The sequence below is a fragment of the Neomonachus schauinslandi genome, chromosome 6, assembly GCF_002201575.2.
Source record: "Neomonachus schauinslandi chromosome 6, ASM220157v2, whole genome shotgun sequence".
Classification (NCBI taxonomy): domain Eukaryota; kingdom Metazoa; phylum Chordata; class Mammalia; order Carnivora; family Phocidae; genus Neomonachus; species Neomonachus schauinslandi.
In genome coordinates, this window is record NC_058408.1 from 149,298,255 (window position 1) to 149,322,943 (window position 24,689).

General features: G+C 44.7%; 2 protein-coding genes across 2 annotated transcripts in view; one reads left to right on the forward strand and one right to left on the reverse strand.

Moving 5' to 3' along the window:
• DOCK1 (dedicator of cytokinesis 1) overlaps positions 1 to 24,689 on the forward strand; it is a 428,835-nt gene that overhangs the window by 138,226 nt on the left and 265,920 nt on the right. The gene's annotated exons all lie outside the window — the stretch shown is intronic.
• INSYN2A (inhibitory synaptic factor 2A) overlaps positions 959 to 24,689 on the reverse strand; it is a 37,349-nt gene continuing 13,618 nt past the window's right edge. The window contains exons 2-3 of the mRNA XM_021703875.1: positions 16,924 to 16,995; positions 959 to 1,142 (exon numbers count right to left, since the gene is read on the reverse strand). Coding sequence (XP_021559550.1) covers positions 959 to 1,142; positions 16,924 to 16,995 — 256 coding nt within the window. The remainder of the gene's footprint in view (positions 1,143 to 16,923; positions 16,996 to 24,689) is intronic.

Below are 24,689 nucleotides of genomic sequence, written 5' to 3' on the forward strand. Positions count from 1 at the left end.
ATGAACAGTGTCTCAAGGACTGATCCACGGAAACACTTTCCGGTGGCAGAGAACACCTGTGATTTATTGGTGACTGTATTATCCATTGTGTATCTCTATGTGTGTTTCCAAATTCTTCCCAGAATTTATCATTTGGCCTTTGGGTACCAAAAGATTAAAAATGAGATCTAAGAAAGCTTAGTGTCCAATAGCTCTGACCCTGTCAACTTCAGTGATTAAAGGCATGTCCTGACTTTGGGCGACTCCTGGCTGCTGGCCATATGGAAAGTGAGCAGTAAACATGTCGCAGGTCTGGAGATGAAGAGAATGCTAAGTTTGAGGTGTCAGTGTGACACTGAGATGTGGTCACTTGGCTTAGCGCTATAGCACATGAAGGCAAATACACATATAGTCACATTTTAGAGAGTATGGTCTCCGACCACTTGAAAAAATTGTGCTTTCTCCAGAATTTGATGTGCTGAAAATGGCACTCGCCCCCTGCTTATTTGCAAAATTAAACATAAAAATGAAGTCCTTTGCAAACATAAGGCTTGCTTTTTCTTCTCATTATTTAAAAAAAAGAAAAGAAAAAGTAAAGGCTTGAAAATAATTATGAGTTTTAGCTGTATACAGAGTGACAGCCCACCGTGTCGCAGGCTGATACCATAACACACTTGCCGATCTGGGGTGGGGCTGGGGTCATAGAATTTTTTACTTATCATCTTTGACTACCTAAGCTTCATTTCAGAATTTACATCCCACATCTGTGAACGGCAAAGAACAGCGGGCAAGGTATGACGTTTACTACCTTGCTTCTGGTCATTATCTGTTGGTACAAAGGCCTTTTTGGTAAGCAGGGTGGGAAGTGGGAGGCGCCCGAGCCAGCCACGGCTCACTCGATCCTATTCGTTTTGGAAAAGGATTTACTTAACTCCAGTGGGTTTTAAAGACGGCCTTTAGGCTCCACACACCATGAGTTTTAAAGAAACCAGAGTTTCCATCTTCCGTGCTTTTTAGATTCGGGTTTGGATTTTTGTTTGGGAGTAGCGGAGTAGGGCTCCTGAGAGTAAGGCGAAGGTGCAACCTGAGTCTCCTCAAAAGGATGGAGTTTCTTCAGAACTGGCTGGAGCTTGTCTTCTTGCTGCTTAAAGTCCAGCTCCACACTGGGAAGAAGAGAGAGGGGAGAATTTAGTGCTTGATCTTTCATATATAAAGATCCCCCTTAGTGACAGCAAAATGTGGTGACATCCTACCAGTGTGGTGATCGGTTTGCGTTATATGTATTGTGTAATTTTATGGCTCGGTAGTAAGCAGTCGGCTCTGATCTATTTTAGCTCTGTGTCCCTGGGAACTGTCTCAGATAGGTTCATTTTCTTTTTTTTTTTTTTTTAAAGATTTTTATTTATTTATTTGAGAGAGAGAGAGAGAATGAGAGAGAGCAAGCACATGAGAGGGGGGAGGGTCAGAGGGAGAAGCAGACTCCCTGCCGAGCAGGGAGCCCGATGCGGGACTCGATCCAGGGACTCCAGGATCATGACCTGAGCCGAAGGCAGTCGCTTAACCAACTGAGCCACCCAGGCGCCCTCAGATAGGTTCATTTTCTTCGAAAATCACTTACTTGTTTTCGTGGGGAGCCTTTGAAGTTTTATTAACGTACTCAGCTGGTGTCAGGGTATGTCATGTGTTTGTTGTAATGAGAAAGGTGACATCCACATAACCCTTTTGCTTGTCCATAGACTGCACACGTGCTTCACAGAATAAACAGGGAACCAGAAGTGTGGGTGTTCAGGGGCCATCCCAGCACATATAAGCAGGGGTGTGAAAGCCCTGTGCCCATGCACCTTTTCACAAGGTCAGAGAAATCCATGGATCTCACCTCAGATGGTCGTGGCATAACATGACCTTGGCTTCTGTTCTCCTTACGAAATCTCATTGCCTACCAACATGGTAAGAGCCACGATATCCAGCCTCGGAGAAAACAGTGTGTTTATGGAGTCAACGCCATTGAACGTCACTCAGTGGTGATCAAAGACCGTTTTTCAGGCAAGAACAGGTGTTTGGTGAAAATAACCCAAAATTGTGATTATATTGCTGAAGCCAAAGTGTGCAGACGTGTAGCCATGAGGAAGGACCTTTGGCAGTAGTGACGATGTTTGTGTTAGACTGATAGGATTCAGGGCAGTTTTTTCTTAAGAAATTTATCCACAGAATACTGCGGCCTGACTGGGGTCCTTCCTTCCCTTCATGGCTTTGGGAAGCCCATTGTAGATCTCCTAACTAAGTAACTTCTAGGGGGTTCCCTTGGCCTTGGGGAAGGGATGCCCTGGTCCAGTGACACTTTTCTGTCATGGCAGTGATGAGCCTTGCCCCCCTTCTCACTGTCCCTGTACCCCGATTATTTGAACATGGGCGCTGCGTCACGCCAGGCTTCTGGAGAATTCCATCCTGTGCTCCTTCCATGTCTGGTCTGGAGGCCGACTAAATGTCAGTAGATTTCAGTAAAGGCTCAGCGATGATGATAATACATGAGCTCATAACATTTTATATCCAGTAGAGCCATAAACCATTTATAAACGTGAAATCCTATTGATTTAGAGAACCATTAATCCTAGCCAAATTTTGACATTTTGGAAAGACAAAACAGCAAGGCTGTACTATCTGGAGTTTTAAAAACAAGTTCAAGACCCATCTAATGGACCATTTTATGTTTTAAATGCACTGTTCCATTTTTCTTACCATCGAAGACTATAATAGTACTGGAAAAATTAAAAATATTGTCAGGGAAGTTTATGGCTAGTTAACCCCTGCTCCCAAAACAAGAATTATTTTTTCCCTTCATTTCAGAGGGCCTTTTTGAGTTACGCTGCAGTTTATAGGAGGCAGAACGAAACCTCGTGAGCTCGTGCCTTGCTAATCTAGAACGCGTGATGATGAAGACATGGTTCCCCTTAAGGGCAGTTGTGGAAAGTGGCAATCTGCTTTTATGAACCATGAGCACAGTTATGTGCTGTGGTAGGAAGAATAGGGACCAACATCCTGCCTTTTCCTCTTGTTGTTGCGGGGGCCGTGTGGGCTTGGGCAAGTCCCTGCCCGACAGTCTCCCTGAATTATGGTGAGGATTTCCAACCCCCCTCTCCCCCGCAAAGACAAATCAGTGAAAAAGTTTCCTAAACTCTTAAGATGCAATTCAGATATCATGTAATCCTTATTAACTGTTGATCACTCATTTTATCGTGGGAAACAGAGCTACCAGTGACAAAGATACCTATGGAAGAATTCTTCAGCTTGGACCTTTCACAAGGAAAACGAGGACCTTGCAGTTGAGTTTGTGAGATACTGTGGTATCCAACATGGTATGTTAGGTTCAAAGGGGTAATTTTATCAGGTGCTTGGTTAATACTGAAAGCATGCTCTCCAGATCATAACCACTTCAACGGTCCCAGATAGGTTTTGAGTTATTAGATTGGCAGGCGGGTGCTCGCGTTTCCTAGGCTAACAGTACAATTATGGGTACCTGTAATTATTGAATTCCTGTTAAGCCGCTACATTGGGAATCCTGTTATTAACCAATTTATCACACTGCAGAACCATGTAATCACAGATTAATCTAATCTGAGTTCTTGTTAACAAAATGACTCGACTCTGTCTGTCAAGTTGATTCCTGTTTGCCCTCTGAAATTACTGAGAAGCTGCCCTCAGGAGCTGGAGTATGAGCAGGCTTCGTATGGAGGGAGTGTGTGTGGCCCCCGAGTGCTGGGGCATCTGCCTGTGGAACGGTGTGCCCTGGCTGGCAGACACATGGTGTGTATCCCTGCGTACACGGTTTTCCTCTGGGGTGCCTTGTTGTGGAAGGAACACACCAAGTCACCGGGTTGATCTGAAGCAGACAACTCGCCGGAGAGGGCAGTGTCTGAAGGTTAGTCGTCTGGCCAACTCTGGCTGACACAGAGCAAAGGACTCCTTAGTCTTAGCCAAGTGGCCAGAAGAAAGCAGCACCTGCTGTCCTGGCTAGAGCAGAGGACCTGGACAGAAGCCACCGATGGACACAGGGCACTGGGACTCTGCGCACAGACCCCTGTGCCTGTGAGTTATCCAGATCGTGCCTGGGGCGGGGGAGGGGCTGCCTGGGGGAGAGGTACTGCCCTCATCAGCGCCAGCACTGATACCTGAGTGACACCAGGTGTGGTGACGGGGCCCCGCAGGCTGCCCGGCAGACGGTGTGCTGTGGGAGTGGTCACCATTGCTCTGGTCTTCATGGCTTTTACTTTCTCCCTGCCCGAAACACATGTCCTTGCTCCTGGAATGGCTGGCCACTCCTCGTCCCTCTGTCCCCCAGGTACACATTACCTCCTCATTCTCTAGCCATTCTGACAGGTCACCTACCACTGCTCCTTTCTTTTCTCCTTCTCTGTCCTCACCATGAATAATTGCTTATTTGTTTCTGTATTATGTTGCCTTTAACCCCCAGATGTAGGTGCCAGGACTAGGGGGGATGCTGTCCCATCCCCATTCCCAGGACCTACAGCAGGAGCTGGATCCTGGTAGTTGACTGTGTAGTATTTACTGAATTAACAAATGAGCACAGAGCCTTAAAAGACAAATTCACCTTGGCTTTAGTCCCAGTTGCCCTGGGCTGCTCTATCTGGGTCAGTGCCGTGGCCCGTGCCCCCATCTCCTCCCACACTGAGCCCACTCCTTGCCCAGTCAAACAGGGCTTCTCTTGGAAGAAGCTGGTGGGCCCACTCCAGGTGGAATCTCCACCTCCATTCTATCAGAACTTAAGAAGATGGTGAAACATTTTCTGCAAAGCACACAAGATCTTCTTGGAGCTTGGTCCCTGCACTTCTATTTCCCTTTTTCTGGAAGAGTCTGCAGTAAGATCTTGGAAAGAATGGATGGGGTCAGTAGGGTGCTCACAAGTGGCCAGGAGTTCCCGTGCTCTGCTCCAGGGAACTCAGGAGTAGCATTTTATTCCTGTGGGCTGGAGGAGGGCCTGGGCCTGAGTTGGAGACCCTGATGGTGTCTTCCACTCTGTCAGAGGTGACCCTCCTCCACCGTGCAGTTCAGTCCTGCTTCCCCAGAGCAGTCCCAGCTCAGAGACTTACCCCTGGTGGAACGAGCACATGAGAATGTTTGTATTCCAAGTCTGGGTTGTAGACCTCATCATGGTCATTTAGGACTCTGGTGGGGGTTTAAACAGCTCCCTGGACCCTCTGGGGCCTGTGTGCCCGGCAACACACACGAGACAGGAGGCTGCTGGTGGCGCCACCCATCTCCTGCAGGCTGGGTCTGGTGTTTGTGAAGCGCTGTCCTGGGGAGATGCACACCATGCTGAATGCTATTTGTCAGGAGGAAAGCAGTCTGGAAAAAGTCCTGACTCTTGAGTTTCAAAGCATGAATGTGAAAGGGCTGGAGCCAGGCCAGGCTGACCCACGCTAGGTGTTCTCTGAACAAAACATAGGCTACAGCTTGTGCTGGGTGAGACTCAGTGCCCAGAAGGACCAGGGCTGTGTATGAGACCTGAGTCCCCAGGAGCTCCTGTTACATTTACCTCGACATCTCTCCTTTCCCTGCCTGCATCCCCTTCTCCGTCAGATGGCTGAGCCATGTGACCAAATGCTTTGCGTTGAGACCATCACATGACCTGACGGTGTGCCATGGTGCTGTTGCAAAACCCTTTTCCGTGCTCCACGTGACTCAACTGTGATAAACGATTAAAGCTGTAGATTCAATTCCTTTGGTTAGTCTTTTTCTCTTAAAAATGGGAGTTTTAAGTATGGGGACTTTTCTTGCAAAATTATTGTTCTGTACATTTCCAAAGAAATAAGTGTCTGTCCTAAATCTCAAGCTGCTTCGTCAGTTGGCACACAAGCTTTGTTCTCTTCCCGGAGACTCTGCTAGGCTTTGTAGTAACACCTCTCCCCCCCACTCCCTGTGCTTTTGCAGAGGAGCGTGGTTGTAGCTTCTCCAGTCGGAGCTCAGCTCGGCTGATGCTCCTATAAATACTTGGACCTTGCCACAGTTTCTTTAGCACACTGTCGCCAACTCATCAAGTTAATTTAAGGGGAATGTAGTTAAAACATTCCTTTCTTCAGTCCTCTGTGTGTAGCCGTTAGGAGTTAAAAGCAAGTGAGTTTGGCTCCCAAGCACTTTTGTTTTCTGGAGTGGAGGAAAACCTGAAATCTCGGATGTCTCCGTCCTCAGCAGTGTCGGGGGGCTCCGCAGACTGCAGAGCAGAAGCATCTGTTTTTAATTCTCCCTGAATTAGATCACCGAGTTCCCCTGGTGCTCTCTGTGGCTCTGACTGACTCACGCTCTGCCACTGTGGATAAATCATCTCACCTATGGGGACCTGAGCTTGCTGGGTCGTGAAACAATGGTGGAGATGCGCTCTCACCCCACTCCCTCGAGTGCAGGGAAATGCAGCACGTTGGGGGATGTGATGGCTCTTGCTGTGTAGATCTGGATGGGACAGGCTGTGTTTCCCAAAGTGCAGTGCTCTATGTCTAGGGCTAGAATCTGGCCGGCTCCATGTCAGCACCATGGACAACTCCAGCATTGTTCAGAGGGAACCTGAGGTTAGGCTCTGAGTTTCAGGCTGGCTGTCTCCCTTGCGAGCTGGGTGAATTTAGGCAAGTCTCTTCCTCCTGGGCCTTGGTTTCTGTACATGTCGCTAGCCCTAACTCCAGGTAGTTAAAGAACCAGGACCCAAAATATCTATCATACTCTCGCAAATGCATCTCCACTTGAATATCTGAGGAGCACCATACATCCAGCTTGTTCTAAATCATATCTTTCCTCCAGCCTTCTGCTCTGTCCTTCCAAATACAGCCTACGGCTGGCATTCATCCAGGTGGCCAAGCCGTGCACCTTGGCCTTAAGCTCCACTAGTCCTTTCTGCTTGGTCCCACCAGCTGGGTCAGTGGATTTGCCCTCAGCAGGCTCAACCGTCCTTCCTCTTGGGCCACTTTCCACTACCCTTGTTGAAACTTTCAGAAGTTTTCCCTCTGACCACTGAAACAGCCAAGCAGCAGGCTTGCTTTCTCCCTCTCTCCCTCCTCTATCTCCCCCCTCAACTCCCCTTCATTCTCTCCCACTCCTTCTCCCCCCTTCTCTCCCTCCCTCTCTCCCCCACTCTCTCCCCTCCCCCCCATTCCACACCTCCATCTCTCCCCTCCCTCTCTCCTCCCTAACCCATTTCCCAGTTACCTTCCAGAGTCACCTTCAGAAATCCTGAAACCCCTTGGCAAAGTCTCTGTTCATCCTTCAGCCTAACTACATGTCACCTCTTCTTTCTGTGGAATTTCCAGAATAACCACATCTGCCCCACCCTCTGTCCTGTCCAAAATCCCCCAGCACAGGTTGCCCCTCAGGCATGGTTGTCTCCACATCTTTACTAAAGCAAGTCTGTCTCACATTGGATTGTAGCTCTTTTTTCTCATGACTGTGAACTCATTGAGGGATGGACCCTATTTAATTCATTTTATGTCCAAGGTGCATTTAGTCCAGTGTCAGGCTCAGAACATGCTTTGTTACTGAATTGAAGTAAACGGATGAACTGAACCCAAATTCCCTCACTTCTAATCTCTGCAGAATGCTGCTGTTCTATTTTTTATTTTAAATTTATAATTTATCCTCAAAATGAATATATGTATGTAAAATATGCCTATGTGTTATATACCTATATTATATATTATCTGTGGATCCCATTCCAGTAGTTTCAAATATTAATAATTTGTACTATCAGCTTTTAACACTTTGAACATAGAAATGATTTATCATAACTTTGGATCCTTCTCTCACCGTTATTTCACATAGTAGGTACATAATTCAAGTTTATAGAATCACTATAAGATGTAAAATACCAGAAATAGATGAGTATTCAATAATATTATACCCAAACTTAAGATCTGTCCCCCTTTCCTGGTATGCTATGGCATGGAAATTATGATTACAGTTATAAAAACCAAAACACTAGCCTGTTATCCTAGCTATAATTATACTAGGATAGCCAAAGCTATTGTTACTGACTTTTCTAAATGGTTATTTATCCTGGCCATACTGGAGAACAGTCCTCTTCCCTTGGTGCTTGGCTAAGCTCCATCCTTTATCTACATCTTATCGTTGAGTTCCTCTGGAGTACAAATACTGATCTGGCACCCAGTCCTCATCCAAGTGCCTGAGTTATGGGCTGGCCAGATGCACCAGGATCAAGGAACCACGTGTTAGCTTCCCATAAATGGTGCCACAGAGAGGTCAAAGTGCAAAGACTCTAGCTCTATTTATAACCTCTACCCATAATAATTTATCAAGTAGGAAAGGGACCAGATCACTAACAAGAGTGTCACATGTGCATTAGGCATATCTTATGCCATACTCCTAGCAAGCCACAGCGATCATACATTGTAATTACAAGGGAACGATAATTATTAAATGTAGCCTGCCACTATGCTGCTGTCCCTGGACTCACGGAAGAGCATGAGTTTTTTTTGTTTTGTTTTTAAATTTTTGGGCAGGAAGTACATTGTAACTGCAGTTAAAAGGAGAAAACACACAATTCTCCAAAATTGGTTGTAGTGAGTCTGGCAGGTGCTGCGATAGAATACCATGTTAGGTTACTGAGGGCTGGACAACAACTTGGCCGTCACTTCATTCGCTCTTATCATTTTGAGGATGGGCACTTGTCTGCCCAGAGAGGCAAATGATTTCCTTGGGTTACGGTGCTGGGGTAGTATGCAAAGTAGCTGACCCCCTGAGCCACCAACCCAGGACTCGAGTCCTAGATGCTCCAAGGAGCTGTCCCTCGAATCTGATCTGAGCTGAGGAATACCATCTGCCCTGATAGAAAACAGTGAAAGTCTCATCACACAGACCAGAAAACCATTAGCTTTTTGTACGTGTCCTCTGGTGTCACCAGTGATCATCTAAATCCCAGGCTCCCCATTCTACTCCCAGGGATACTATGTGTAAGAGAGGAGCTTTTTCAGGGCACCTGGGTGGTTCAGTCGGTTAAGCGTCTGCCTTCGGCTCAGTCACGATCCCAGGGTCCTGGAATCGTGTCCCACATCGGGCTCCCTTCTCCCTCTGCCTTTGCCCCTCCCCGCTACTCGTGCGCTTGCACACGCTCTCTCTCGCTTTCTCTCAAATAAATAGAATCTTAAAAAAAAAAAAAAGGAGGAGCTCTTTTAAAATGGCAGACAGGAGAGTCCTTCATGTGGCCCTAGCAACCACCACCTTCTCTAGTCACCACGTTCCCTGTGGAATTTCAAATGATCTAACTCAGGGCATTGTGATAGGGACCGAGTCCTGCATCTGGCCCCTGAAAAGAAAATCTGTATTCATGTAAAAATGAATCACATCCATTCTCTCTTGATATTGACAGAACAGCCTCGTCTCAGTGGTTTTGGACATCGGTGAATGCCTGCTTAACTATTACCTTTGGGCATAAGCAAAAGGGAGGGTTGTTAAGAGGAGGGTCATCAGTGTAATCAACCTTTCTCTGCTAAGTATGTTTTAACTAATTGCTTTACAAACAATATGTTGAGATGAATAATCAGTTTTTAGTTTTCCAGCATCTAACACGTATCAGAGTTACATGTTAGAACTAAGGTATTACTATTATAAAAGCCTAAATCCTTATATACTGGGGAAAAATAAATAATATATATTTAAAATTCTTATAGAATAGAAAAAACTTGGATTGTTGGCTTTGGGAATTTTCAAGGAGAATTCTGAGGTCTGTTAAATCTTTTGTTCTGACTTTTAATTTACTTTATTAAAAAAATGCTTCCTTATGCCAGATTCACTATGTAAGGTATCATCCTGGGACTCCTTTCTGTCATCTTCCTCCCCCTCCCAACCCATCATTCACCGTAAATACTAAGAACAGAGCGCTAAATATTAGACAAAAGGCTAATTTCCTCCACATCAGTTCATGTTGTTGAAGAACTTAATATGCACAAGTGGCGGTAATTAGAGCAGGACTGGAAAGAGCACTTCCACTAAGAGATAATCACTATATGACAAAGGCTGCAGAGATCCCACTCCAAGCGGGCTCTGGACAGGCTAGACTTGGCACCATTTCTGCATACAAATGCAATTACCTCTCTTAACAATAAGACTTCATTAGTCGTGAGTCTTTCAATGCTGGTGGCTCTCCTGATCCTGCGTCACCCTCTCCAGCTCTTTGCAGTTAGTGTAGTATACCAGAATCGCTAAAATTTCCACACACCGTTTTATCTGGAGTCTTTGCGTCCTTATATTTTGTGCTCTTATTGGCAATGCAGTGAATTACCAAGGATGATTTGAGAAAATGCCACCCATTGATTCTGTGAATTCCTCCTTCCATCTCATAGAAGGGTCATTGGCTTATCTTCCCCGAAATCCTCCAGTCATTTTGGAAACGAATGTGCGAATTTAGGAACTTCCTACTGGATGAGCAGTCAGAGATTGCGAGGTACTAGAAAGTTCCCACCTGCTGTAAAGATGAGTGTACACGTGCAGGGAGGCATTCCCTTCCACCTTTGGAGAAGCTCTGGCTGTTTCTGTCCCTAGTTCCTGCCCGTGGTTCCTGACTCTCTAGCCTGGGGGTCGGCTCTAGAGCACACATCTGAACCCTCCCCAGCATGCTGTCTTTCCAAGATGATCCCGCCTCCTGTGAGTCGGCCCCCTCGCAGGTCAAGCATCTCTGCTTCCTTCAGCTTCTCCTTATCTGTCTTTGGTCCTTGTGTCTGTGGCATACACCTATCCAACAGAAGGTTCCCCTTTGTCAGAGCTCTGTTGTTGCAGAGTCTAAGGTTAGGGGGTGCACGTGGGGTTATCTTCAGCTAGATTACAGACTCCTGCCCGTCTCCCAGTGAGTGGGGGGAGGAGGGAGCCTGTTACTTCCCAGGAGTCCCACTGAAAATGCTTGCTGCAGAAATGCATGTAAGCACCACATGGAAACGGCTTGGGTATTTCATCAAAATGGTTGTTTGAAGTCCTGCCCATACTTGGCCATCAGTGGATCATATCAGATGACAAAAACAGGACATAGTCAACATGGCCTTCTGCAAGATCCCTCCCTCAGTGGTGCTGAAAACAAAGCAGACCCTCAGCATTCCTGTCCATCCAGATTCCTGCCCCCTTCCTGGTCCACCACATAATGAGTGTCCCTGGAGGCCAGCTGTGTGGTGGGCCTTGATGTGTGGAAATGGGTCAGGTGTGGGCGGTGTCCTTCTGGGGGGCACAGCAGCCTCAGGTCTTCTAATGGTGGAAATTAGAACACTTAGAGGAGAGTTCTAAATTCTGGTAAAGATTCTATTTAATGAATGTGAATCAGCATCACTATTGCCTTTCAAATCTTGCTTTCATTCCCACAAGCCTTTGAATGAAGGCTGGCACATGCTATTTTCATAAAAATGTACAAATCTGAATTCATGCCATTTTGTTGGTGGTATTTTACAAATTAACCATTTCAGTAAAGGAGGGAAATGGTGTATTTCATTGTTCCTTTCTGAAACACAATCTGAACAAAAGGTGAATCATCAGTAGTGTGACTCATCAGATTCGTCTGACAAGAGAATTAACCAAGATAGGTTGGGTACAAAGGATTTGAACTGCTTATGAGCAAAGATTATATTAGTAATTTATCCTTAAAACATTGTCTGAAATAATTACAGCATATTGTGACAGGAAATATGGATGATTAGCCAGAAAAGTTTTACTAGCGAAAACTGAAACTTGTATCTCTTTTAATCTTTTTTCATGCTGAGATGGTCTTTAATTAGAATTTCACAATTGGTCCAGATCACAATGTAAGGGATGTTATCTTAGGAAAAAATGTAATCATGTCAACCACCTCAGAATTCCCAGTTATGGGAAATACTACTTTTGATGTTTGCGGTTTCAGTGGACGAGGGAGCAGGGCAATCGATTCGCTGCCCAGGAACAGTCGTTCGGCTCTGCATAAATCAATTTGCCGATGCAGGAACCGATGGTACTTGGTTGAGAAATGCCTTGTGCCTGTCCTCACTCTTCCCTCCGTGTCTACTTTCTGTGGACGCTCAGCCTCGCTCCTGTAGTGAATCACTTGTAACTGAGAGTCAGCGAGCTTTCAGAGCTGGAAGGGCCCTATCTGATCCCTTCCTGCTGCCCCACGTGACGTTGGAGGTGTAGTGGACACCCCGCCAAAGAGAGAGAGTGGGGTACGGCCCCAACCTCTGGGGCGCCTGGCTCTGGCAGGCTGATGTTGCCGACCTCTGGCTTGTGGTACTGGCAGTCTTTTTCCCTGAAATTGCTTCAAGACCTTTTGTCCTTTTGAGGTTTCTTCCAAGTCCTGCATATTTCCACAACAGACTTACATTTTATGGAGAAACAGGTACTGCTCCCTGTAGCAATGACCTATTTATCACAGGACCGTGCTGTTAAAACTGCCGGCAGCCGGGTCTTGAACATGGCACCTTGGCATCTCCCTGGGCTAAGGGTTACTGGAAATACAGTGGATTCTTATGCTGCTCAGAGAGGGTATTTGGGTTTGGAGTGAAAAGCAGTGTGTACATGCAAGACAGGCGGGGTCAGATTCATTGACCTCCAGGGGCTCTCTGCCTGCCAGCGAACAGGTATGACGAATTGCAACGTGTCGATACGGCAGCTGTGATGGCCCCTTGTGTGCTCCCAGTTTCTGCGATGCCCACAGTATTTTGGGATTTAAAAATTTCTTGATTTGGGGACTCCTTTAACCTGTTCAGTCTCGAGGTACTCGAGGCATCCCATGGGAAAGACCAAGAATAGTGGCTGAGAGGGTGGTATGGGGACTCCTAGGAATAGTCCTGAAGTCTAGGATGCAGCCTCTGCTATCCAAGAGCGTGGGTGCCAGAGCCACCCTTGGAACCAACTGCAAGGATCATGACCTTGAGCTAACTTGCCCTTGGTGACGGGACCCTCCCTCTGTAGAGCTTTGTGCGGGAATTAAAGGAGGACTTGCTTGCATGTTTCCTCGGTGAGAAGAAATGGACCTAAGTCATAAAGCCTCTGAAATCTGGACACTTCCTTTGGCTTGCTTCTGAGATGCTGGGGCTGCCCACGTACACTGCTGCAGGTCCCCCAAACAGGTGATTTCTTCTGCAAAAGGACTAATGAGTTCTGAATGCTTTTCTATCAAAGAAACCTCTATTCTTCGTGAAGCATTTGGCATTTGAGGATTAAATCCTAGGGCTGACCGGAAACTGAGAAATCACCTGGCTGAATTCCCCCTTGCTGTCCTTTCTCTTTTGACGAAAGGGAACCCTGACATGGGGTAAGTTATGGATCTAGGTGTGTCAACAACGGCCAGCCATGGGGGCAGACTCAGAGAGATGCAAGTCTTCCAAGAGTCAGACCAGTATCCTTTTGTCCTGTTCTGTTAGTCTTTGGTTTTCAGACAGTATGACGGGAGCCCCCTTACTGGCTGTCCTGGGTTAGCCACCATGTGCTTCCCCCATGACGTAACCGATGCCCACACAGGCCATTGCTCCTGGTGAACAAGTTTCTCTGTGGCTGACCCACAACCTTCTGTCCTTATTCTGCAGCTGTATGCTCCCCAAGAGGATATTGTGTTGGGATCTGTTCATGCCATTTGTACCCATCATTGAAATGATGTGATTTTTTTGAATGCTGCGTAAACCAACGTAATAGAACTCAGGCAAGAGAGAATTCTTTCTGTGAGTTACAGGCTTTGGACAGAGTAGGGTGTGGCCAGATATCAAGTGTGAAAAAGGTAGAGGCAAATCAGGATCTAGAACTGTGTTCTGAACTCAGATTCCCTCACAAGGCAGTTCATGGAAAATCACTTGGAACTCGAGCATGGTGCCCACAGTCACAGAAAACATCAGGGCTGCCCCTCAAAAGCCTGGCATAACTTTAAGTCAGCTACATGGAAGATTTCAATTTCTATGATTCAGATTCAGTTAACAGGTTAATTGTCTGAGTTCCCTTTTGACTGGTTTTTTAGTTAGCTGACTAGATGTGAGCTTTCACCTGTCTTAGCATCCACGGAGGAGCTCAGAAAACCCCGGTCCAGCGTCAATAACCAGGGTACAGAGTGTTGCATTTTATTGTTGACCTGTAACCTTCTGCAAGTTAGTAACAGTTAAATTTTCATGATTTCTAACGTAAAGTGATAGGAGAATTGGGAACGGAGCCTGATGCACTGTGTGTGTTCAACTAGGTAGTGATACCGAGATCCTTCTTAACGCCTCGAAGTCTAGAGAGAGTGGGAGTCCAGCTGAAATGTTGCTCGTGTAAGCCCTTCTAAGATAACTCCTGTTTGCCGCACAGGTTTGGGGGTTGGGGAATTGGCGTTGTCGTCCCTCCGAAGGGAGAGAGTTTAAAATACTTTCCCGACGGGGCGCCTGGGTGGTTCAGTCGGTTAAGCGACTGCCTTCGGCTCAGGTCATGGTCCTGGAGTCCCGGGATCGAGTCCCGCGTCGGGCTCCCTGCTCGGCAGGGAGTCTGCTTCTCCCTCTGACCCTCCTCCCTCTCGTGCTCTCTGTCTCTCATTCTCTCTGTCTCAAATAAATAAATAAAATCTTTAAAAAATAAAATAAAATAAAATAAAATAAAATACTTTCCCGAAAAACAGATCGAACAGTCCAGTTTTTCTAGCACCACCTCTCCAGGGATGCTTGGCTCATTTAGAGGGAGGACTGGTACGGGGAGTGCCTGGCCCTGGAGGGTCCTGACCTGCAGCTCTTGAGGATGCACGGAGCAGTCCCTGGGGTCGCCTCTCTGATGACAAGGTCTCTGTGAGTGGATGTGCATTTCCCTCCATTTTGTAGGAGGCAACCAGAGGGATCCCAGTGGCCCGGTCCTTCTCACTGGTCAGTCTCTGCTCAGTTTGGGCAATTTCCTGTGGTTCTGAGACAAAATTCTTTGAGAAAGTGGGCCAGTAGCTGGTGTATTGGGATTCATGCAGAATGTTGGTTGAGCCAATTCTAAATAGCAACCACTCAATGCTAATTCCTGAAAAAGACAAATTTCTGTCCTTCCTGGGCTTGTTAAATCACTTTTAATATCACTTTTAGTGTAAGTTACTTCTGGATTTAGAGCTAAATTTACTTAAATTACTTCAGTTACACTGGAGAGTGCCTTAATAAATTCTTTTTCCAGTCACCCACAAAATGTTAAATGGGTTTGTGCTCATCAAGCTCACTCTGAGCCTTCTCTGAAGATCTTTGCTCACTTCTGCTCTGTCGCCTTAAAAGACTGGGTGAGCCACAGCTCCCAAAGTAACAAAAGCTAAAAGGTGAGGGTAGATGCCAGGCGCTTTACATTCCCCACTTCTTTTCCTAATGACTAATATTAGCGAAGGTTACTCTATGTCAGAGTTATATCCCTTCACTGTTGACTCTAAATTCTCTTCCACAACATGAATGTAGTGAGAATATTCCCTCTAACCAAGCTTCTCTGATAGGGAGCTGTCTCTGAGGAGGTAATTTGCAATTTGTGGGAGTTCTGACAAAATTTGCCTGGGTGCTTGCTTTTCACCTCTTCTTTATTAGAAGTGGGAGGACGGTCAGGCGGCTTGGCATGCTGGCCCAGGGCTGCTGTGGGGTCCAGGCCCCCTGCGTACTGCCAGGAGGCCTTAGCAGCTGGTGTGTGCCTTTTACAGTCCTTAACTTGGGGATGGTTCCAGCTGGGCAGGCTTTGCCAGCCTTGATGAATTCTTGTTGCGGGGCTGTCCTCTGCTTTATAGGACGTTAGCAGCATCCCTGGCCTCTACCTACTCAATGCCCATGGCACCTCCTTCATTGTGACAGCTGAAAATGTCTCCCTCCAGACCTTGCCAGATGTCCCCTTGGAGGCAAAATTGCTCTTTGTGGACTTCTGCAGTAAGGAATGTGCTAGGGTGATACCTGGTGCTCATGTCTGCCTTTGGGTTCTTCTGCCTGGCCCCAGAGAAGGTCACCAAGTGACCCAACTCTGCTTTTAAAGAGTCTGAGTCCCATGTGGGATGTTCCGCTTCGGCTGGAGATGGGTGATGGGCCCAAGGTGTGGCTTTAAGCTTTTTGCTACATTGAAGACATTTACACGATCTCCCTGTCTCCATCTTTTTGATGAGAGGGTGGTGACTTTGAAGATCTTTTTAGAAGGTGTATTCGTGGGGGACAGGAAGAGATGGAAGTTCTTGTACACACGTCTAGATACATAACTATGCAGCGAGAATAGTTTTTGATAATTTGGCAAGTCCGCTAAAATTGTCCTTCAGGCTTAACTTTCAACAATGAACTAAATCATAACATCTCTTACTGCTCACATATCTTGTTTGTGAAAATTGCATTTCCGAAAAGAAAACAGACAGTAACCTCCCTGCAGATTGTGACCATGTCTGAAAATTCTACCTTTCCGAGAGAAGCCTAATATGGTTTTTCCCTGTTGAAAGTTTCTGCTGTATTCTTGTTGATGTGAATAATCTAAACAAACTTTAAATTAAAAAAACATGATGAACAGCGGTACGGATTCTAGACAGGGGATTATGTCCCAAGGGATGCCAGTGCCACAATCTTTGTATAAATTTCGTATTTGGTGCAAGCAGCCTGGGTTCTTCTGTGGTATTCCTAGCACCTCGAGTGTGGTTTGCCGTCTTTGATTCTATACCATCTGAAGGGCTTAGCTTTCAGAGCTTTTCCTGAACACATAGTACAGTGCTCATCACTAGCGATTCTCAGGGAGCAAGCCATCAAACTTATACCAGTTTTTGAAAACACTAAGATGCATTTGCAAGATAAATGAGCTCAAGCTCTCCCTCACCCTGGGATCATACACCTGGTTGAGTATTTAGAAGGAGCTTAGAATTATGGTCAAATAAGGCCCTTTACTTTGTGTCTGATATAATCATCCCAGCATGGCCCCCGATGATTCTTGCATTCGTGGGTAAACATCATTTGTCACTCATAATAGAAAAGTGGGAGGAGGAGGTTAACATACCTATAGATAATACATGCACTGTTCCTGCATGTGTCACAATTAGCTGTGTCTTGCCCAGTCCGATATGAAAGCCTACAAGATAAGAACAGGAGAGCATTACAAGTGGTGGCTGGTGGTTGCTGGCTATTACAGAGCAGACACCTCACATCAGATGCTTTCCCAATGCCATTGCTCGTCATGGTAATGCAAACTGATTCTTGTGTGTTTCCCATTTGGCTCCTGTCTGTATTTATCATACAAAACCAATGCAACGTCCACAGCTAAGATGATAGTTAAAATAAATCCAGAATGTGAATATAAGCTACTGGATGAAGTAGATAATCTAATTTTGCTAAAAGGGAATTGGAGATGTTTCAGTGCAGCTTTAGGTTTATGGTGTTTTAAAGAAACGTGGAGGGAAATGCAATGCCAGATATGCTGACTCTGTGGCTTAACTCTGCCCCACAACCTCTTGGCTTGCTGGAGTACAAGTCTGCAAACTACAGTTCCCGGGCTGACTCCCATCCCTGGTCTGATTTTGTCCAGCAATCTAAGATCGGGTTTTATATTTTAAATGGTTGAGGAAAAAGGGGAGAAAGAATAATAATATTTGGAAACTGTGTAAATTAAGGACATTTAAATTACAGTGTCCATAAAGATTTTGAGAGTAAAAAAAATAGTGAACATTTTTTCTTAAGTATCTTCCATTTTGCTTATTGGTTTCCAGATTCCAGAATATATTCTCTGGCTCTAGAGAGAAAACAATTTGCTCAGCCTTGTGGAAGAGTCTCCTAGTGTTGCTGTCATGCCATCCGCTGACCTTTTCTGCCTATTCTGTCAGCCCTATGAGGCCACACAGTTTTGTTTTTATGGTGGGGTAGATGGCAAGGTTGGTAACTCTCTTCCTCTTTAAAAAAAATAACCTTAGAGTATTTTTTGGAGCGTACTGTGGAAGGTTGAATAAAAGGTCGATAAGCAGGGTTTTCTTGACCAGGCCTTGACTATTTCTTGGCCCGGTCGCCTCAAGAAATTAGCACTAAGGGTGCTTTCATGCTGTTTCTTCTAACGACTTCAGCTGAGCTTCCTTCTCTGATATTTTTAACAGCCAGGTATAGTTTTTCCAAATATTCCTTTATACCCAGGGGCAAACATGATGACCACAGTCTGTTAAATTTGTGGCAGAAGAAAAGCTTCCATCTGAATTGGTTTATGTACACTTAGGGGCTAAACTTACATTTATATAATCACACAACATAGTAATAGTGTGCACAGAAGGTTTTCCGTCAACATCGATAGTCAATATTTTTATCACCTTCGCTGTGTAAACTCTTGTATGCATTGTGGATTTCGAATTGAAAATAACTATTGTTTTCCTCATTATATTTTGTGTTACATGAACATTTGACAAAAAGATTTCCTACTCAATGTCACGTTGTCTCAGTGAGCTTTGGTAAACTCGGGACTTGCCCTTTGAATTCTGTGTATTTTACCTATTAATCAAGTGACCATATTCTGCCCTAAAGTGCTGCTGATCATTGCCTGTGACCTCAATGTATTTGGGCTAGGCCTGGAATCGTTGTGTGGCGGCATGTGTGTTGACCTTTGTCCACCATCACTTTCTGTATTGGGCTCCTTTGGATATGCATGTTTGCTGTTTTACTCTCCCCTCAGCTTAGTCAGTAGAGAGGAATAGTCAAGAGCCTGTGTATCACAACCTCCCCTTTTTATTCACCGGACATGGCCACTTTCTTACTTAGACTTTTCCTCTTGTTGACAGACCGACCCCAAGAGTACATTCCTCATGAACCTCCCACCTGGCTCCAGATCGGTCAGACCCATTCCAGGGTACCCCTGTGTCAAGACATCGACCTTCTCTATTCTTCCATGCCTGATGTATATATAAAGGGACTTTCTCTATTCGGCATATTCTACTAGAGCTTGCCCTAAGCTCATTTCTGATTGAGGTCATTTTGTACAGTATTATGCACAACACTTGAGCCCATGTCCTAGCAGTGACATGGCTGGTGTGGAATGTGTTGTCACACTCTTAGATTGGGTTGCAGATGAGGTACTGTTCTGCTTTTTTGTTGCACGAGCATGTGCTAACCACCAACCAGGGCGGCTGTTTATAGGAGTTAGTCACATTCCAAAGGTGAGGCTTTTAAAAGAAAGCAGGCAAAATCAGGGACATTTCTTAGCCCTTATCTGAGGGGCACTCTTTCTGGGTTCTGAGGAAATATTAATTCCAAGCTTGTAGAACCTTCCAGTCTTAGACCCTAGGTAAAATCTCGATCAAGCCTCATCAACACCAACACCCCTTACTTGCCCAATATCGTAGAGTTCCAAGTGTCTCACATTAGATCCTTGAGCCCTCAAATTAATTATGGTATCCTCATTTTAAAGAGGAGCATACAGTAACATTTCGCATCCAGGATCTCATTATTAGACCCCAGGCTTCTGATTCTCTGTGATGCCTTCCTTCTACCTTGGGACTGGTATTCTGCAGTATGTGTAATTGGCAGCTTGGGATAGTCAATGAATCCAGCAATGATAGGACAAGGGCTTCAGGTACCAGAAATGTACTAGAGGGCTCTCTTCCAGGACCTTGGCATTTTTCAGTTAGAAATTGCTTTTTAAAAGCATTTTCTGAAAAGACTCTATTCTTATCCCCTTCTAAAAACCACACACTTTTTTTTTTTTAACTGTTACAGTCAGTAAGCAAATAGTTATTAAGTGCCTATTAAATGTTGGGCATTATTTGGCTACCGAGGAGACATTTTTGGATAAGACAGAGTCTTTGTCCTCACAGAGCTTGCAGTAGAGTGGCAGAGGCAGGCAAGGAATACATAAACACATGGATGGATGGATGGACAGATGCATGGATGAGTTTTGATGACGCGTGTTAAGGAAAGGTTGTGAAGAGGTGGCTTTAGCTAGCACACTGAGGACACAGATTCTGAAGTGGGACCTTGATGATAAATAAAAAAAAAGAAATGAGTCATCTGAAGATCCAGGGTTGAGTGGTGCAAGCAGGGGGACCATCACATGTGAACATCCTACAGTGGGAATGACGTTGGCATGTTTGCATGTCAGGAAAAAAATGGCCAGTGTGGCTAGAACAGATGTTGCATACAGGAGTTGGGGAGGAGATGAGATCAGATCATGTAAAATAGGAAACACTTTGGACATTATTTTAAATTAAATGGAAAACCACTCTAGACTTTTTCTTATTTTTGGATGAAAGAGTGACGTGGAAAACACTTCTTGACTTACTCTCACCCACGCCTCCAACATCACTTTCATCCAGTTTCTTTTCTCTTGCTTCTTTTATTTACAACACAACCTAATTCACTGAGATACAGTATGGTTTGGCTGATGTCTACTGATAAGAAGCAAATGAGTCATCATGCCTACTTTATATGGAGATGTATTTGTGGTCATTGGTTTTTAGCTAATTTAGAAGAAAAACAGGTGGTCAGTCCTGTTTCCACCGTGTCTGAGAAGTATTTTCAGGATCTCATTGCCATGAACTTTTCTTAGAGTGACCGCTCAGTATGTTTCTAAGATTTTGTTTTTTTAAGGACCTTTATTTTGTTGAAAGGATTCAAGTGTTTGGAATCCATAAAGGCAGTTTATAGAAGTAGAGGTCAATGAGAAATTAATTTGTGGATAAAATTTAAAGTGTTGCCCTTGTATCATGCAGTTAAGTCATAGGCTGCCTCCAGCAGCTAATGTCAATCAAGGTATGCCTGCAAAAATTTTATTAAGGCTGAGGGTGTTTTCAGTAGAAGGCTTAAACTATGTAATCCATTGTGCTTATTGCTTTGATAATCCATCTAATTGTCCTTGGAGCTTTCAAGCTGTAGGGTTTGGCTTCACTGATAATTTTATGGTCACATTAATAATTGTGTTACAGCATCTAAATGAATGTGTTCTCTAAATATAGATGAAACAGATAAATTCTTTCTATAGGACAGGGAACACAAAGTGCTGTTATGGAATTTCCCTAATTTTTCCTTCTCAGTTGGAAGCAAGTCATAAAACCAATACTTGAAATGATTATCTTTCTAGATCACCATTGCTGTGAAGAGGAGCAATCCAGACTCTTTGGACTGCTGGAGCAGATGCTTCTCCAGTGACAGGAGGGCTAGAGGTCTTGTGCAATTTTAAGTTTGGAGAAGAGAGAGCTTAGATTATTGATGTAAAAGCTGCAGAGGAAGAATGTAAAAAAAAAAAAAAATTAAGTTTTCCATCTTGAAAGTTAATTGCTATCTTTGTAAAGCTCTCTTTCCTTTTGTTTTGAGGAGTTATACCTTATATGGGTTTATAATCCTATGCCTGTCACAGTGCCCAGTACATTGAGTATTTGGTTAATAGTAATGTGACCAAATAATACAGTTACTCTTTTGGTTCTCATATTGAAGTTCAGTAATAGACAAATCTACTGAGAAAATTCCAACCAAGTACAAAAAGCAAACGAAAAGTATACATTGTGAAAAGCTCTGGTCCCCCCTTTTTTCCCAATAGGAACCCCTTTGTACCCTTGTGATAAGCATGCTCACTGTAAATAAGGATTTTTTAATACACTGATCTTTTTTGCATTCACTATTGTCCACTGCAGTTATTTGCCATTTGCCAGTATTTTCTGGTCGTAGCAATGTATGAAACTTGGAGAGAACCTAACATTCAGCACCAAGGACAGCACCAAGCTGCTGAGTTGTGAGAACTTTTTCTCTTCTGTTCCCTTGATTCTCTTGCCCCCATCCCTCCAGAGCACAGTTCTAACTGAGGAACATTCCAGAATCTGGAGCCTCTCCTCGCTTGATGCCCTTTTGACACTTACGGTCATGGAGGGCTTCGCTGAAAGCTAAAGGAGACTAGGCATGAGTCATGAGATGATTAGGGATGTAAAGAGCATGGACGTCGTGAAAACACATGGAGGAGGGAAGGGTTGCTCCAGATTTGTTAAAGCAGAGGGATGTGGACAAGTGAATTTTACAACGTAGTTCTGGTGGAGTCCAGGTGTAGAGCCATTTCCACTTCTGCTTTGTGGATTTCTTTACAAGAACTTGCTCTGCTTTACAGAAAGCAAGATGAGTGTCCTTTATAGAAGACAGTGTGGAACTCTAGTTGGGGCACCCCCATTCAAACACAACACTGGGACTTCCTTTCTGGAGTGGTCTAGAATTCTCAAGTTTAACTCTGGATGCAGTTCACCAGTTTCTCTAGCTACCTCAGGCTTCTGCAGTAATCTGCTCCAATTTTTAGTTATCATTTTCAAATATATACTTTTTTATGCTTATATAAAAAGGAGAAAAATGGTCATGAATTTGGGCTTTGCAAGTCTTTCGTCATTCCTGTTGCAGATCAACAACAAGAGGTAATGGAAAATAGAATCAACAGCAACAGCAATAAACAAAGTAAGGCCCATGGCAGAGCCTGTGTGGCAGCTTTTATAACAAAGCCGTGGGGATGCTGGAGGAAGGATGGCTGCCGGTGTCAGCCTGAGCTGTGTCCTGGGAGGCAGGGGCCAAGAGCAGGGGTGGCAGTGACAGACGGCATCTGCTTTCTCGAGACTGCATCACAGAGAGATCTAAGATAGCAGAGCCCTAGGTGGTAGGAAAGGGTGCTGAGAAATGTCATAGAAAGGTCACTGAAACCTTTCTTCTTGGCCACATACCCAAGCTGCTCAGTGTCTCTGAGACCTTAAAGATGAAGCCTGAGAGGTAGGACAAAGAACTCTGACCCCCTCCCAGTGCCCCCGCCCCCAAAATTAATTGTTTGGTTAAAAGGTCAGGAATGGGAAAAAAAAAATGCCTCTCACTGTGCCTGTTATCAGAAGCAAAGTCCAACAAAGTCCTAAGCATCTCAGAGAAGAATGGTTGGCAAGTAGAAAATAATCCTGTGATACTTAGTAGTAATTACTAGCACTGGATTATTGTATTGACTCTAACTCTGCCGTTCCTCCTGCCACATACCACAACACAGTTTTCTCCATTTGATCTTAATTTTCCAATCGAAAATTTTCTTCTTTCATTCCTGGGTGACTGCGGATGGTTCTTGACTTCAGAAAAACATTCTCCTCTCAACTAATGTCACAAGTGCGTTAGCATGCAGCGTGCTGTGGGCCTATCCCCCAGAGCTCCGAGTTGGCACACAGTGCACGAGACCCTGTTGCTGAATTGCTGGTCTTTTAAATGGCATGGTGATTTTCAGCAAGTTCAGAATTTCTGGCATGCAAGCAGATGGTGTCTTAGGTGATGCTAAACCCAGGGTATGATCCTTTAATTGTGGTCTTCAAGACACGTACATCACATAGGATATTGGATTGGTCACTTTGAGTTAATTCAAAGGTATGTATTAGGCCCTTAGCTAGAGAGGGTGGTTGCTGTAGAAAAGAAAATGGCACGATCTCTACTCTCGGTGATAATTTTATGCACTTGTTTAATTTATTCTTATTTTGATCCTTCTTGTTCTTTTGGCTTTCTCACTGGGTGCCAAGAAGTGTTTTTTCTACCACATTCTAGCCCAGGTTTGTGCTCCAGCTGTCCCTTCATGATAACTGAGCCATCACTTACGTCAGCATCTTAAAGGGCTTTTTCACTTAATAGCCTCAAAGTGACTTTAATTAGAGGCATAAAGTGATACCACAACTATTGTTGGGAGAAACTAAACTTCAAAAAGTAGTCAAAGGCAGCTGTTTTCAGTAACCCCCTACTGTGTTTTAAGACCACCCCTGGCAGTGGGTTTGGCTTATTCCTAAGGCTGAGTTCTCTCTAGGAATTTGCCAGATTATACCCTGGAAGCACAGTTACTTCATCTGTTAGCTGTTCCATAGTAAAAGTGAATTTAGACTTTCCCTATATATCCGTGTAAACTCAACTGTATCTGTGATTTGCATCTAAGCTATTGAATGCCAGAATTGGAGGAGCATCCTTTTTAAGTGTGTTAAAAGAACGCAAAGTCCATTTTCCTAACAAACTCCCAAGGTCATCCGTTGATCAATAGAAGGCAGTGCTGGCTTCCACTAGCAATGGTATGACCTGTTCCCATTTCCCCAGAAGCCGAGAGGAGCTGTCTGTTAGCCAGTGGCTGGCTTGCTGTGTTAGGCTGTGCAGTCCTCTGTTCATCAGTGGCCTGGGATGCCCAGGTGGCTAAGCATTTTATGTCTTTTAGAAAGTGAGGTGGTGTTTTAAAGAATGCAAAATAAGTGATCCCCACTCTTTGTGGCACTCCTGTTTCCGCCCTGCCTCCAGGCTAAGAGGGCTGACTAGTTGGAAGCCTTCTTAGGTTCTGTAGGAATGGCACATTCAGCTGAGCCCCAGGTGCCTTTGGGCAGCTCCCAGTACCTTTCCTCTACCACAGAGTCTGCCATTCGGTATTGTCTTGGTACCCTTCATAGTTTCCTGTTTGCTCAGCCAACAGCCTGCATGCCAGTCACAGGAGAGGTGGCAATAAACGTTTGTGGCTACATGGAATGATGAATGGAAGACAAATAACAAAATTGATTGGGAAGGTGACTTTGATTCAGCAGATCTATGAGGGTTGGATTGATCTCAGTTCCAGTGAAACTTACCAGCTCTTAACCTGATTTAAATAAAACTCAGAAAGACTCATGTCCATGCTCTCTGTTCAGTATCTTGAATATGGCATAATCACCAAATTATTTGTGTTTTGAGAATTTTAACCATCAGTTTTTAGTTATTATATAACCCTGGTTTCTCTCTTCTCCTGCTCTCTTGCCTGTAGATATTAAATAAGGCCAGTCCTATTATACTACTGGTTTC